The sequence below is a fragment of the Chrysochloris asiatica genome, unplaced genomic scaffold, assembly GCF_000296735.1.
Source record: "Chrysochloris asiatica unplaced genomic scaffold, ChrAsi1.0 scaffold00016, whole genome shotgun sequence".
NCBI lineage: Eukaryota > Metazoa > Chordata > Mammalia > Afrosoricida > Chrysochloridae > Chrysochloris > Chrysochloris asiatica.
Window position 1 is genome coordinate 12,176,434 of NW_006408534.1, and position 16,126 is coordinate 12,192,559.

Consider the following 16,126-nt stretch of genomic DNA (forward strand, 5'->3'; position numbering starts at 1 on the left):
TATTTCAGTGCTTTATAATAAAGGAAACACTAACAAAGCCATGTCTATGCTGAGTTAGCACTGGCAAGCACAGCCTGGCCTCCTTAGCACAGCACTCTGCTGTGATGGGGGGAGCAGGGGCAGCGAGAGGGAACCAAAGGTAGGCAGCAATCAATTTAATGACGGGGAGCTGGGCCAGACCATACACAAACCTCTGCCATCCACTTGGCTTGAGGCCCTGGGAAGCCAGAAGCAGTTGGGGAGAGCCAAGTTTCTTCTTCAAGACAGGTAGCCATGATCCCTTGGACCTTGTGCAAAACACTAAATGCTAACTTGACATTGAGGGCCAGTTTGGGAAGGAGATATGGGGCAATCCTTTGGGCAGCCAGCCTAGGGAGAGGGAAGGTAGGTTAAGAGGCCCCTGGCTAAGGGGAGAAAAGGGCAAGGTAGGAAAGAGGAAGAAAAAGGCCCCCAGCGCACAGGGCAAGTTCTGTATATTGGTGTGGGGTAGAGGGCAGACATTTCAAGCAGTGAAGATTACAGATCCTCATCTCCAATGCCCTCAAAGGCGAAATTGCCGTGGACATCACTGGCACTGGCATCTGTGCTGGGACTGCCAATCCCCCGCAAACTCACGGCACTCAGCTTGCTCTGTAACAGAGGCAGGGTGGGAAGTCAGAGGGCTGGAGTTCCTCAGGGTCCCTTGTAAATACCAACCTCACCAACCCTCAGGTAACTCACTGAGAGTTTGACTATGGACTCCCTGCTAGCATCAGGTGACTCCTGGGGAAAAGGAGGCAGAGATGTCAGAGACGTCACTATGGAAGGGGGAAACAAGGCTGGTAGCCGAGGTATTGACCAGTAATGCTTACAAGTAGTGGCGGGGACTTCACTGCTTGCTGACTGTCAGAACGCTTCAGGGAGCCCCCCACCCGCCGGCGCAGCATCTGTGATGGGAGATAGGTGCTGATAAGGACAAGGTTATTCCCTTTAGACTCCCAATCCTTTCCTCCTCGAGAGAACCCTCATACCCAGGACAAAAGGCAGGAAGAGTACTACCACTCAGCTGCTTAGTTCACCCTTACTTCTTACCTTCCTAATACTGCCACCAGATTTCTTCACCATCAGTTCATCTACCATGGACTGTAAGCAGATGCTCATCATGATAGCCTGGGAAAGAAGAGAACTCAACCAGAGTGGTTGGTCATCCTAACCCAGTACTCCTAAGACAAGGGCTCCCACTCTCATGGAGTCCTGTAAGCCCTGGACTTGGGTATCTGAGGTTGTACAATGGGGCCCAAGGGAGGCCTGAGGGTAGGTTCACACCTGTGGGCTGGTGATAGTGACCCACTGTAGTCGGTCCTTGCTCATGAGGTATTCAAAAGCCAGTTCCAGGCGCACCTCACCCCGGCTCCGGCCTGGGCTGCTCGTTCCTCCACTGGGCAGTGGCACCTGGGTGAGTTGGGGGAAATCAGCTGAATTCATTCTGCCCAATCTGCCTCCCTCTCTGACCCATTTCTGAAGGTCAAAGGTCAGCCAGGCCCTCCTCCCAGCAGGCTTCCCTCTCCTGCCCCAACTCACAGAGGAAGTAACCCTCCAGCACCGCATGCGAGTGACCCGGAAAGAGCCTTCACGGAGTTGCTGGCCAGGCAAACGGAGCTGCAGGCTGAGCTCACTGTTGCCTGCGCTCACCACCACTGGACAGTCCTTTTCAGGAAAGTCAGCCACACAGGCATCGAAGCGCAGGTAGCCATAGTGCCGCAGTGTCTGGGCTAGCCGCAGGAACTGAAATGTAGCCACCCAGTAGGGCAAGTCAGGGTAGGGGAATTGGGCAGCTTGGAGAATGTTAAGACAGGAAAGAAGCTAAGCTGGGCTCACCTCCTTCTTGGAGACCTTCTCTTGGAGAGACTTGAGTTGCCGGTGCTGCTCCTTGGTAACCAGGATCCACCCACGCTCAATATCTGACACTGTCTACAGTGGACACAAGGATTGGGGCATGGGTGACAGTGGGATTCCCAGTCAAGAGATTAGGGGAAAGTAAGTTACCTCTGTTTGGCCTGACCCTTAGTCCCATACTCGAACAACCTCTTCTTTTTGCATTTAAGTCCTTATCTATTTGCTTATAAAACAGGGACAGTAGAGGCTATGCCTGGTGCCCTGAGAGTATTCAAGGAACTTCCCCATATCTTGGAGCACAGATATGAAAAGAATTTTCTTGGCGAGTGGGACACCAGAATCATTTTCAGGGTAGGGCTTCTGAGGCAGCTCCAAGCCTACCTGAGCATAAAGCAGGTTCAGGCCAACCCGGTTCTCCATGACATCATCATCATAGGCAGAGTCCCAATAACTGTGAGGCCAAGGGGTGGAAAGAGGTAACGGGGCTAAGCTGGGGTGACAAAAGCAATAATGGCAAATAGGGACAAAACAGGAGCAACCTGAGGCTTTAAGGGGCTAATGGTACTAAGTGGGGAAACACTCGGGAGGCCTTTTAGAAACATCCAGCTCTAACCCCTTGTTCACATTATTCTTTCTCAAATATGTGGCCCAATAAATTCAACCCAGCACCTTCCCCCCTGCTCCAAGCCCAGCCTTGACCTCTTCCAGCCCTGACCTTTTCCTTAGCACAATCTTATATTCTTGATTCCGTAGACTAGTAACAGACACATAAGGCAGCTCAAATTCTTGCAACTTCCGTACAACTAAGGGTTTTAGGGAAAAAAAAGGAAATATGAGATTTGGGAAGGGAAATCAGGAGACAAGTCCTAAAGAAATGCCTAGGACTGGTCTCCAACTAAAGGGAAGATGAATTCACTACTGGAAGCACAGAGAAGGTAGAGTCCAGACAAACTCACAAGAAAAGGCTCCATCTTCTTTTTCTCGAACTAGAAAGAGACTAAAGTATCCAATCAAATCATCTGGAAGGTCCAGCTTTGCAGCCACAGCCTAAAGACAGAAAGTAGTTTATCACACAGGCTGGTTCCATTCACTCCCAAGCCTGAGACCCTGCAGGGAGAGAAAAGAAACAAGGACCTCACCTCTAAGACATCCTCAGTTTGATCTGAAGTTAGCACACTGACCAGAACTTTCTGCCCGTTGCTAAGCAGTACTTCCAAGGAGACCTCTTCTGTGGGTACCTGCTGTGTCTCCTGGTTGTGAACAGACACAGAGACAGAAGGCACTGCCTTGTTAACTCCTGCCTAGGGTCAGCTCTGTTTCTAAGCTCTCTGGTGTCAGTGAGACTTAGAATGTGAATATGTGTTCTCAGCTGCTTTAATGTCATCCTGGTCACATGTCAGTGACAAAGCACTCTTGAGGTGTGAAAAGTGTCCCACCGGCACTTCCTGAGTTCCTGGAAGTTCTCAAAAGACCCATGAAATAGCAGGAAGCAAAAACAAAAGGAGCTGAACTTAAAACATGTACAGAAGAAATCCCATTTCTCTTTCATAGGCACCTCATTTAGATGCTATAGCGCTCCAGTAAGGTCCTTCCCTTAAATTTTGGTCTCATCCAAAGCCTTACCTGTTGTGCTCGACGTAGGAAACTATTGAAGGTTTCACTGCTTCCAAGCAATGGGTCTTGTCGAACTGTGGGGACAAAAGAATGATGTTCCATAACTTCAGACTGCCTCTTGGCTCCCCCAGTCCTCTTCTTGGTCCTCAGACCCCATTTCCTGGGCTGATGATGACCTGCCACATCCCCAAGCTGGCCTCACCTCACTCACTGCATAAATTCTTCACTTGCCCCACCCTTGACTGCCATCTAGTTGGGTCATCTATAGAACTAGGGAAATAACAATGATGTTAATCTAAAGCACATCAGATGCGATTAAGTTTTCCCCAACAATCTAAGCTGCTTTAATAATATTTATGCTACACCTACTCACTGACTTGTCAACTATCTCATTACCTGATGTTTTGCATCTACAATTAAAAAAAAACAAAAACTATTTGGCTACTTAACAACATACATCTGACAGTAATGAATGCCAAGGTGTGAAAGTAACACTGTCTATGATGGTAAAGGTGGTGTGTTGATTTGTCTGGACCATGATTCTCAGTGGCTTGGCAGTTCTAAAATGATGTAGTTATCCTTTTGTGGTCTGATGTGGTTATTTTTCATTTTGGCATAATAACCTGGTCTTTGGAACCTAACCATATCGATAAGTGGGGAGTGGTACTAGTATTCTGATAAATGTTTGTGCCCAAATTGCTTTGCTAGTGTATTTTTACGTCTCTGCACACTTTGCTTTTGTTGATGAACAAACTGCTCCCCTTATCTAGAAGTGAATTTCAGACATTTGATAGAACTAGCTCAAGAGAAAGATGAGGCTGCCTGCTCCTGTAAAAAACTTAGTCTTGGTAACCCTACACAGGGTCTTTTATAAATTGGAATCAACTTGATGGTATTAGGTTTGGTTTTGAGTGTAGAACCAGCTCTTTTTGGTCTCTTCCCATTTTCCTCAACATTGTCAGACTAAAGTTCCCTCCAACCACTCACCAGCTTGCATGTACTTCTCTAACTGCTCCCTCCTCTGTTCTACCTCAGCAGGTGTCAGAGAGAAAAGCTTCTTTGGGGGGAATGCAGGAAGCACATTGGCCCCATACTCCTTCCGGAGCTATTTAGAGAAAGAGACATAATCCTTCATATAAACCATAGAAAATGAAAAGAGGAAATTTAGACCCATGATGTTTCCTTCCCCTAGTTCCTATTATATCTACCCTGATCATCTGGGAAACAATCTTTTTGGCAGAGGTAGCATCTCAAGAGAGTCATTCCTCTGTCCTAGATATAAATTCTTTCCTACTTTACTGTGTTCAAGTCAGGCTCTCCATAGTGTAGGGAGGGTGTCTGTATGAGGCCAGGGCCTAGGAAACTTCTTTATTGTCTAGCAAGTCTGTTAACTGAATCCTGATGAGAAGAAAAGGGCTTTATAAGGAAAATTTAAGTGCCCAAATAGTTTAATACTAGTTAAGTATCTTAGAATTTAGAGACTAAATTAGCTGTAGGAACTGAGGCTCAAAATAACTTGCTCAGGGTTGCACATTTAATTTAGAACCAGAATTCTGTAATGAGTTACAGCAGGCATTACATGTCATTACAGACAATATGGCAATAACTGCAACAGTTACATACACTGAGATGAGCCAAAGAACACACAGGAAGTGGGGGAATGGTTTGTAGGAGCAAGGAGAAGAATTTCAAGTTGCAGCTCAGATGACAGAAGGCGTGTGCTTTGGCAGTCAGGAGGGGATCGGTTTTAAAGTGAACAGGCAAAGGCTGAAAGTAGTAAGACTAAGGACAAAAAAGCTCGAAGGAGGATGTGAGTATGGGGAGGAGTCACAGGGACTTCAAATGAATTGTCAAGTGATAAAGCACTGGATTCTCCCCAGGGGCAGTGATTAAAGGGATGAGAGGTCAAAATGGAGACACTGATGCCTCTATGTAGGAAAGGGCTTTAAGCTGTCTCAAGTCAGGAGCGCCAGTCCCACCTGCTCATGCAGTCCCAGGAGCTGGCTGTAGCGCACCCGACAGTGCAGGACTCCATTCACGTGAATGTTATAGGCCTGCGGACACAAAAGCAGACAAACATTTTAGGTCCGGGTCTGGGCTACCCTCCACCTTGAGAGCTCAGGCCGGAAGTTGCCTGGCACAACTCTGAGTAACGCGCCGAGATCTGAGGTTGAGTTAGCTTGTCTTCCCCCGCAGAATTCCTCGGCCAATTCCCAAAACAGAAGGGAGGATCCGAGGAGTCGGACACCCATGCCGCAGTCTCCGCCCCAAGAGGTCAGTGGTGCCCCTTCCCCACCCACCCCCAGAGCAGCCACCGTCTGTCCGGGGGCGACGCAGTCAAACAAAGGACCTACAGGCGCTGGGGCAATCTCTGGACAAATCTGGGACGTGAGATACGCTCCCTGCAAGGCCGTCAGAAGTCGGGAACTTGAGCCCAGGCCTCGGAGGCCGCTCTGAGACGGTTCCGGCCCGTTATCCCCGCCCCTGCCCGGTCCGGCGCCGGCCGCTCCTCACCACGTAGGCGGAGCCGCCGCTGTCCCCACTGCGGGACTCAGTTTCAGGAATGGAAAAGTGCATGTTTCTAGCGGTAAGGCCCGCCGGGTTCCGGACTGTGAGGCCGGCAGAGGCTCTGCACGCTTGCCTCCGCTGCTCAGTCTGTTCCCGCAGCCTCACTCGCCATTTTGGGGGACCTAAAATCAGAGGTGGGAAGGGAGGTGGAACGTCCGCAATGAGTCGCACCTCCTCGGCATGCTGGGAAATGTAGTCTAAAGGGCATCGCAACTGGGAGCCCAAATTGAAAATGGCCCTTAGCACGGCCCGTAGCTTTTATATACGCTTTAGTCCGCAAAAGAAATTGTAGTCAGTTTGCAGCTGGGAGTGTCGGCTGCTTAGCCTCCTGCCTAGGTGGCGCTGTAATCCCAGTGACAGCCTAGCAAGGCCCTACCGGAGCCAGAGACCACAGGGGGCGGTGCAAAGGACGAGCGTGATGGCTGCCGTGGCTGTGGCTGTTCGTAAGGGTGAGTGGAAAACTCGGGAGCACAAACAGATTAACGCGAGCAGAGAGGCTCGGGACGACTAGTGCCAGGCTTGTCCGGGCCCAGTGGGCTTGTTCCGGTGCCACCACGCATTCCGATCTCCACAGCCTCAGGCGCAGCCCCGAGCGGCGTACCGGCTGGGTCCAGTGAGGAGGGTGGGTGATCCCTCCCTCATGCCCCGCCTTTCCTTTGATCCTGCCGCGCACCGCGTCCCCACGCGGATTGCTGGCTATCCTCCCTCCTGGCGGAGGAGCCGTGGTCATGCCGACCCAAAAGCCGGCTACACAAAATCTTCCCAAATTCTCCCGGAGCCTTTCCTGCTCACTTTGTGCCTTGTTTTCTGATGCAGACTCGGGATCTGGGATGAAGGCGGAGCTTTCTTCTAGGCCTGGGGTAAGTGAGAGTAACTTCTTGAGCCTCTTAAGATCTTTGCTACGCAGGAGGCTATGTTAGCTTTATTCCACCCCCACCTCCACACCCGTTTCAGTTTATAACTTAGTAGAACGAGATTTTACAGACTTCGTTCAGCCCTGACATATGTGACCCTAAAGGAGAAACTTCAATTCCTGGGGGATGTAAGTTTGTAATAGGGAGCTGGTGGGAATTAGAAAGGATTAAGAATTTACTCTTATGGTAATCTTATGAGTATCCAATAATGTTTATTCATCTGTTGGACTGTTGGGGGAAGGGCAATATTCTATGTCCGTGTTTTAGGCAGCGGGGAGGGAGATGACCCAAGAAGAGAAGCTGCTGCTTCGGAAGGAAAAGAAACAGCAAAAGAAAAAACGGAAGGAGGAAAAGGGGACAGAATCGGAAACTGCATCAACTCGATCTGCTGCCCAATGTCAAGGTGCTGGGCTTTAACAGTGCTGAGGTGTGGAACCGGTAGAGAAGTGTGGTGGGCGAGTAGAGGAGACAGGGCCAAGAGGGACGGGCTAGTGAAGGGAAAAAAGGTTTAGATAAAATCGAAAGAAAGGCTTTGGCTGGGCCAGAGATATTACCTGTCTAGGGCTTAAGCTCATCTTCTGCTTTTAATAGGTCCAACTGGAGAACTACCAGGGTCCCCCCATCAGATAGAAACTCCTGGGGAGAAAATTCCAGCTGGACGAAGTAAAGCTGAACTTCGTGCTGAGCGGAGAGCCAAGCAGGAGGCAGAGCGAGCCCTGAAACAGGCAAGGAAAGGGGAACCAGGAGGACCACCTCCTCAGGCCTGCCCCAGCACAGCTGGAGAACCCCCCTCAGCAGGTATCTTCCCTTCATTTCAAGACCTCTGTTACTCCTAATTCTTATGCTAGCTCAGTCCTCCACAGGGTAAAACAGCTCTCCTTCCTATTTTTCGGCGTAGGGAACCAGAGCTCAAAAATCTCCTTATGCCCATTCAACACCTGTTCATTCATCTTGAAATTCTTTCTTTTTAAACTTTTTATTGTGAATTGAGTGCAGGTTTACAGATCAGATCATCACCAGTTTTACACTGAGCATATCATAATCTTTGCTTCATTACTTTTGCAGTCTCCTCTATGTAGCAACAGTTAACAGCATTTACTTCTATTCCCGTAACTATTACTTTCCTCCCTGTGTCTCCTACTACCTTCATCTTTCCTCTATTAATCTTCCTCTTGTATATTGTTTGCCCTGTCATCTATATCAACATGTTTCTGCTTTATGACCCATGAATAATTTCCCTTCCCCCATCATAGATAGTTTTTGTTTGTTTGAACAATGAAATTATTCATTTCAAAGTAGCAGTTGTTGTTAAGTGCTGTCCAGTCGATTCCGACCCATAGCGACCCTATGTAGGGTTTCCAAGGAGAAGCTGGTGAACCACTGACCTTGCAGTTCAAACGACTTTGCAGTCTGAAAAGGAACAGTGGCTACACCCCTTTTCCACCTCCTATCCCAAACAGTTCACTGGGGTCAAGTCTCTATCTTGAGGTGTGAAGTTTTATATACTTCCATAGTTCTTTTGCTTGAATATCGGGTCTTCTCCTGGGTTGTAAGTCACCCAGGACCATAGCTCACCTGGGGTGTTGCTTACTTATGGCCATGACTTTTAAATCTTTTCAGCTTTTAAATCTTTGCTGAAGCAGAAAGACACCTCTTTCTCTCGAGGAGCAGCTGGCAGGCTGGCTTTTGTTGTAGAGGGTCCTTGCAGTATGTCTGCCCAGTCGGCCCTTTTGCCAGAAGTCTTTTGAGTTTTTTAAAAAAATTATTTAAATCCTGTTTATTTTTTTTACTATCTCTTATTCTCTAAGATCAAATGACCCAATATTATATACAGCTTCTTAAGAACATGGTCATTATCTTTTAGGAATGAAGCATCTCCCTGAGTATACTCAAGTTGATGACCCTACACTTCTGAGAAGACTTGTTAAGAAACCAGAGCGCCAACAGGTAGGCAGTGAGTTTGCTGTATGGTCAGAAGGAGCCTAGGAAAATGGGATAGAGGGAAGAAAGGTGTTCAGGGCAAAGTGAAACTCTGAGGAAGAATGGGTATTGGACTCAAGTAGTCTCACCATTCACTTTCTTTCCAGTTTTTCCCATAAGTTTTCATCTCGGGACCACTGGTCCTATTTCCTGTTTTGTCAAGGTTCCTACACGGAAGGATTATGGATCTAAAGTCAGCCTCTTTTCGCACCTTCCCCAGTATAGCCGACAACACTCTCTGACCCAGTATATGAGGTAGGGTCTTAAGAAATTGTAATAACCTTTATGTCTGGGGCTTTTAGTAACTCAGTTTTGAAAATGACTGGAAATTTGAGGTTGGGTCTTGGGGGAGAAATATGGATTCAAGGCAAAACTCTGAAAGAAAGAGGGGAGTCTGTGCTAGTGAAGAAAGTTCCTTTTCATCAGGGGCAGGTGGGCAGTAGGTGCTCAAGCTCCTTGCAAAGTGTGTGACACAGCCATCCCATCAGCATCCCATCCTCTGTGATCCACCCAGCCATGGTGCAACTCGGCCTGCAGTACTCCCAGGGCCTGGTCAGTGGCTCCAATGCACGGTGTATTGCCCTACTTCATGCCTTGAAGCAGGTATGCCCATCCTATTTCCTCTTAAGATCTAGCCCCACTTTCCCCAATACTGTCCCAGCTTCCCTTAGCCAAGGTAATCTCTAGGGGAAAGAAAGAAGGACTCTACCCTTAGAAAAGAATACTTTTCCTCAATGAGGTTTCTCTCTATCCTCCATCCAGAGATCTTTATTTGGGGTCTTTTGTTGATCTACTTTTGTACTCGATAGGTGATTCAGGATTACACAACACCTCCCAATGAAGAACTTTCAAGGGATCTAGTGAATAAACTAAAACCCTATATCAGGTAAGGACAGCCACAACCAGTCCACTCCTACCTTATCCACTCACTGCATTGTTATTTTATGTTCAAATTTTTCTGTTGTTTTCTTTCTAAAGCTTTTTTTTTTTAAGTGAAAACTTTATAAGATGTAAAGAGTTGCACACATATAAGGTATTGTTGTTGTAGCTTCCTGACTCAGTGCCGTCCCCTGTCAGCGAGCATGTACAACGCCATCAAGTTCCTTAACAAGGAGATCACGGGTGTGAGCAGCTCCAAGCGGGAAGAGGAGGTGATGAGTATGAAGAATGAGAAAGGCATGCAGCTGGGGGTAGAGTTAAGAAACATGTTTAAGAGAGTTGCCCCAGGAAGGGCAATGAAAGCCATCTTGCCCCAGTCAAGAGTTAAGGAAGTAGTTGGGCAGTCTGACTCGTGCCATGTTTGAGTACATCATTATTCATATTATAGTCAAGCATGATAACCAGAAAGATGTGTGTTTTTTTTCTAGGCCAAGTCAGAACTTGGAAAAGCCATTGATCTGTATGTGCAGGAGAAGATTGTCCTTGCAGCTCAGGCAATTTCACGCTTTGCTTACAAGAAGATCAGTAATGGAGATGTGATCCTGGTGTATGGGTGGTATGTAAGGTCCAGAGCAAGGTACTGGGAAAGTACACTGTGACTAGGAAAATTGGGGGTAGGGTTGGGGGTGAATGGCCTGAAAGAAGGGATTTACCCTTTTGGAATGGACTGGGCATTAGTGGTATTTATAGCTGAATCCTTCTCTCCATTTTAGCTCATCTCTCGTGTCACGAATTCTTCAGGAAGCCTGGGCTGAGGGCCAGCGGTTTCGGGTAGTAGTAGTGGATAGCCGGCCACGGCTGGAGGGAAGGCACACACTGCGTTATCTGGTCCGTGCTGGGGTCCCTGCCTCCTATCTGCTGATTTCTGCCGCTTCCTATGTGCTCCCAGAGGTGAGGGCAACAGAAAGGGATTTCAAGGCTGAAAGTAAAGGAGTATAGTAGTATAGATACAATCCCAATATTATGATTCTTTGAAGTATTAGAATTGTATGTTGTTAGGTGCTGCAGAGTTGGTTCTGACTCATAGTGACCTTGTACAAGGTTCCAAGGAGTGACTGGTGGGTTTGAACTGCCGACTTTGCAGTTAGCCATCCAGTGCTTCACCAGAACTAAAATTTTGTGTTCTTGTTATGTGTCATCAAGTTGACTCAGCAACCCTGTATAGGGTTTCCAAGGAGCGACTGGTGAGTTTGAACTGCTGATCTTGTGGTTCAAACTATCTTTAAGGTTTGTTACTTACTGGAGTCCTGGTGTGGCGCTGTGGGTTAATGCGCTAGACTGCAAAGCTGTTTTGAACCGCAAGGTTAATGGTTCAAGCTCACAAGCTGCTCTTTGGAAACCCTATACAAGGTCGCAATGGGTTGGAAACAACTTGACAGCATTTAACAACAGTTTTGATGTTGCTGGCTTGGGCAGAAGTGGGAAGCCTTGTTCTGCATTGTATATCACATATGACATTTTTCTTCCTCTTCCTCACTCTCCAAAACAAATAGGTTTCTAAGGTGCTATTGGGAGCTCATGGACTCCTGGCCAATGGGTCCGTGATGTCACGGGTAGGGACAGCACAGCTGGCCCTGGTGGCTAGAGCCCATAATGTTCCAGTGCTGGTCTGCTGTGAAACATACAAGTTCTGTGAGCGTGTGCAGACTGATGCCTTTGTCTCTAATGAACTAGGTAAGGAGGCCCAGTAGGGTGTAAGAGAAGGTTTCAGGGAACCCAAGAATATTGGAGAGGGAGAGGGGAGGTTAAAAGGCAACTTGTTATCTACAAGGACATGAATGGGTGTGCCTCCCATTGCAGATGATCCTGATGATCTGCTGTGTGAACGGGGAGAACATGTGGCCCTGGCTAACTGGCAGAACTACCCATCCCTACGGTTGTTGAATCTGGTCTACGATGTAACCCCCCCAGAGCTCGTGGATCTGGTGATCACAGAGCTGGGGATGATCCCTTGCAGTTCTGTACCTGTTGTCCTCCGAGTCAAGAGCAGTGACCAGTGATGGGGAAGGAGGAGTAGGGTCAATAAAAGACATCTCCCTACACTCAGCAACTCTGTTGCCTTTGTATCTCTTTTAGTGCCGCAGTCACATAAATAAGGGTCTAGGCTCCTCAACCCTTTTACTTACCTGATAACAACCTCAAACCTTTATGGAGCTTCCAGCTCTGTGCCAGTGAAGGTCTGTTGAGAGACCAAAAACTGTCTAAATCATCAATCATTTATTGTCCACCTATACTAGACACTGAGCTAGATATGAGGAGGAATCTAATGACAAATATTAGTCCTGTACTAAGTAGTAGCTTGCTGCAGTTAAGTGCCCTCAAGTCAATTCCAACTCATAATGACCCTGTATAGGGTTTCCGAAGAGCAGCTGGTGGGTTTGACCTTGTGGTTAACAGTCTAGTGTTTACCCTATAGTGTCACACCAGACCCCCAGGTAGTAGCTTAGCTAGGATTTACTGAGTACTTAACTGTGTGTCAGCAATTGTTTTAAACATTTTCTTTTGCCTTTAGAAAGATAATATAACCCTATGAAGTATGATTTTACATATGAGCAATCTGGGGCCCACAGAAGTTACTTGCCCAAAATAATACAGGTGACTAAACCAGGTTGTAATCTCAAGCAGTCTGGATTCAGAGACTGCCCTTACCTTTTATGCTGTATGCACTAAGGGAGTACTTATCATGGAGAACGGAGTCCTGGTGTCACGTAGGATAATGCACTGGTTTGCAGGGATGGTATGAAGCTCAAGGTCGGCGATTCAGCTTACCAGCCGCTCCTCAGAAACTCTATCCAGGGTTGCTATGGGTCAGAATCAACTTGATGGCATTTAACAACAATCATGGAGAGCAGATATAAACAGTAACCATAACAACATAGTATGAGATGGAGTCCTGGTGTGGCGCTGTAGGGTAAGCACTGGATTGGTAACCACAAGGTCAGCAGTTCAAACCCACCAGCCGCTCCTTGGAAACCCTATTCAGGGTCACTATGAGTCAGAATTAACTCAATGGCACTTAACACCATGAGATAAATTCTACTAGTAGTATGAACAAAATTCCTTGGAAACACCCAAGGCTGATGTTAGTGTGTCTTGTAAGGTTGAAGACTTTACAGATAACATCTGACCTGGTCCTTGAAGGATAAAAAGTACCCCGTTTGGAAATAACATGGGATGGTAGCTCAGCAGAGAAAATAGCTTAAATATTTAAGAAAAAGCCTTAATTCTCTGAGTGGCCAGCTTCAAAGTGTCAAGTAGTGTGAGAGTAGAACTGAAGCTAATGTGAAGAGTGGTAAAGCTGCAGAACTTGGTTGGAGATACATTATGAGGCTCTAACCAGTGTGATTAGCCTAAAAATAGTGCCATCCATTTTGTTTGCATGTGTGATTGAAAACTTTCAAACACTAGAATACAAAAACATTCCTACCTACCAGATACAAACGTTACCCAAATTTGCTCTTTTTTGTTTACCTCTTGCTTTAATTACTTTAAAGCAAACCTAAGGTATCATTTCACCCCTATAAACTTCAAGAGGTATCTCTGGAAAATAGGGACATATTATATAACATTATTTAATCACAATTAATACTGTTAGTATTATATAATCCATAATAAAATTTCCTTGATTATGTCAAAAGTGGCTGTTTATAGTTGGTTTGTTTGAATCAGGATGCAAACAGATGTATATTTGGCTATTATGTCTCTTGCATTTCTTGTTAGTCAAAAGCAGTCTCCTCCTTTTTCTCACTTTGACATTGACATTGCAGAAACCCGGTCAGTTGTCATATAAAATGTCCCCCATTCCAGATCCAAGTATTCTTGCCTGTCGTTCATTCCTTTCATCCCTGTATTTCTATTCAATGTGGGCAAGGATATCCCATAAATGTTGTCATGTGCTTCATATTGCCTCACATCACGCGGCAAACAATGGCTGGTGGTTCTATTTTAAATGAGTAGGTCCAAGCAGTAAAAGTCTGATGGATTCATTTTTAAAGTTTCCAACAACTTTTCATCCATTGGTGTTTGGTGCCTTAATTATTTCTTTGTTGTTAGGTGCCTTCAAGATGGTTTCAACAGAACAAAACACTCAAAATTGTTATGTTTGAGCCCATTGTTGTAGCTGCTATGTGAATTCATCTTGTTGAGGGTCATCTTTTTTGCTGACCCTTTATCAGGCATGGTGTCCTTCTCCAGGACAGTCCTTTCTGACAACATATCCAAAGTATGAGACACAAAGTCTCGCCATCCTAGCTTCTAAGCATTCTGGCTCTACTTCTTCCAAGACAGATTTGTTCTTACGGCAGTCCATGGTACTTTCAAGATTCTCCATCAATGCCATACTTCAAATGTATTAATTCTAGTCTTTTGTTATTAATTGTCCAGTGATATATATATATATGAGGTAACTAAAAATACCATGGGTTGAATGAGATGCACCTAAGTCCTCAATCTGACATTACTGCTCTTGAACACTTTTAAACAGGTCTTTTGTAGCAGATTAATCTAATGCAATATGTTTTTGGATTTCTTGACTTCTCCTTTCATGAGAGTTGATTGTGAATCCAAGCAAAATGAAGTTTTTGACAACTTCAGTCTTTTCATTTATCATGATGTTATTTACTGGTCCAGTTGTGAAGCTTTCATTTTGTTTACATTGAGATGCAGTCTGTACTGAAGGCTGTATTTGATCTTCATCAGTAAGTGTTTTAAATCCTCTTCATTTCCAGCAAGCAAGGCTGTATCATCTGCATATCACATTAATAAATCTCCAATCCTGATGCCACATTCTTCTTAATATTACGCAGTTCCTCAGATTATTTGTTACCTCTTGGTCGATGTACTGATTCCTCATGAGCACAATTAAATGTTCTGGAATACTCATTCTTCACAATGTTATCCATAGTTTGTTATGATTCACGAAGTTGAATGCCTTTGCATAGTCAATGTTGTTGGTACTGTTAAGTGCTCATAGTGACCCTGTGTAGGGTTTTGGAGGAGCAGCTGGTGGATTTGAACTGATGACCCTGTGGTTTGCAGTCCAGTGATGATTCTATAGTGTCATACCAGGAGTCCTTGCATAGTCACTAAAGCACAAATAAACATCTTTCTGGTATTCTCTGCTTTTACCCATCTGATGTTAACAATGACATTCCATATCCTATTCTGAATCCAGCTTGAATTTCTGATAATTCTCTACTGATACACTGCTGCAACCATTTTTTAATTATCTTCAGAAAAATCTTACTTGCATGTTATACTAATGGTATTTGATAATTTCTGCATTTTTTTTTGGTTACCTTTCTTTAGAATGGGCAAAATATGAATCTCTTCCAATCACTTGGCTGTTAGGTGCCATTGAGTCGGTAGGCACTCATAGTGACCCTACGCACAGCATAACGAAACACTGCCCGATCTTGGGTCAACCTCACTACTGTTGCCTCGCTTGAGTCCATCTCGTTTGGGGTCTTCCTCTTTTTCTGACCCTCCTCCTTACCAAACATGATGGCCTTCTCCAGTGACTGGTCCCTCCTGACAACATGTCCGAAGTATGAGAGACGAAGCCTGGCCATCCTGGCCTCCAAGGAGCACTCTGGCTACACTTCTTCCAAAATGGATCTATTGGTTCTTTTGGCAGCTCATGGCACTTTCAATATTCTCCTCCAAAACCATAACTCAAAAGCATCAATTCTTCTACAGTTTTTCTTATTCACGGTCCAGCTTTCATATGCATATGAGGTTATTGAGAATACCATGGCTTGGGTCAGACGTACTTTAGTCCTCAAGCTGACATCTTTGCTCTTCAACACTTTAAAAAGGTCTTGTGCAGCAAATTTGCCTGATGCAATATGTCGTTTGATTTCTTAACTGTTGCTTCCATGAGTGTTGATAGTTGATCCAAGAAGAATGAAGTCCTTGACAACTTCAATCTTTTCTCTGTGGAAAAATGTTTATTGGTCCAGTGGTCAGGATTTTTGTTTTCTTTACATTGAAATGCAATCCATACCGAAAGCTGTGCTGTTTGATCTTCCTCAGTAAATGTTTTAAGTGCTCTTCACTTTCAGCAAGCAAGGTTGTATCATTTGCGTATCGCAGGTTGTTAATTAGTCTTCCTCCAATCCTGATGCCACATTTTTCTTCACAGAACCCAGCTTCTCGGATTATTTGCTCAGCATACAGGTTGAATAAGTATGGTGAAAGAATACAACCTTGTCGCACAGCTTAATTTTAAACCATTC

General features: G+C 45.6%; 2 protein-coding genes across 5 annotated transcripts; one reads left to right on the plus strand and one right to left on the minus strand.

Annotated features, from left to right (window-relative positions):
- Positions 1-139: 139 nt before the first annotated feature.
- SNX17 (sorting nexin 17) lies at positions 140-6,189 on the minus strand. 3 transcript variants are annotated; one of them, XM_006835191.1, is made up of 15 exons: positions 6,004-6,189; positions 5,469-5,543; positions 4,477-4,594; positions 3,499-3,563; positions 3,015-3,125; positions 2,832-2,922; positions 2,591-2,678; positions 2,257-2,326; positions 1,858-1,950; positions 1,561-1,764; positions 1,306-1,431; positions 1,072-1,149; positions 852-926; positions 721-762; positions 140-630 (listed from the first exon to the last, which is right to left on the minus strand). In XM_006835191.1, exons 1-15 carry the CDS (start codon positions 6,064-6,066, stop codon positions 517-519), a joined length of 1,413 nt encoding a protein of 470 aa, XP_006835254.1. In that variant the 5' UTR covers positions 6,067-6,189; the 3' UTR covers positions 140-516. The 3 variants fall into 3 exon arrangements, with proteins under 3 accessions (XP_006835254.1, XP_006835255.1, XP_006835256.1); XM_006835192.1 differs by having other exon boundaries at positions 222-630; positions 5,505-5,543; XM_006835193.1 differs by lacking the exon at positions 5,469-5,543 and having other exon boundaries at positions 514-630; positions 6,004-6,166.
- A 286-nt stretch (positions 6,190-6,475) lies between these two features.
- On the plus strand, positions 6,476-11,890 carry EIF2B4 (eukaryotic translation initiation factor 2B, subunit 4 delta, 67kDa). 2 transcript variants are annotated; one of them, XM_006835195.1, is made up of 13 exons: positions 6,476-6,506; positions 6,874-6,917; positions 7,239-7,374; positions 7,563-7,769; positions 8,836-8,918; positions 9,115-9,206; positions 9,440-9,554; positions 9,761-9,837; positions 10,000-10,102; positions 10,319-10,446; positions 10,604-10,781; positions 11,384-11,564; positions 11,691-11,890. In XM_006835195.1, the coding sequence occupies exons 1-13, from the start codon at positions 6,476-6,478 to the stop codon at positions 11,888-11,890; spliced, it is 1,575 nt and encodes a 524-aa protein (XP_006835258.1). The 2 variants fall into 2 exon arrangements, with proteins under 2 accessions (XP_006835258.1, XP_006835257.1); XM_006835194.1 differs by lacking the exon at positions 6,476-6,506 and having other exon boundaries at positions 6,786-6,917.
- The last annotated feature ends 4,236 nt before the right edge of the window (positions 11,891-16,126 follow it).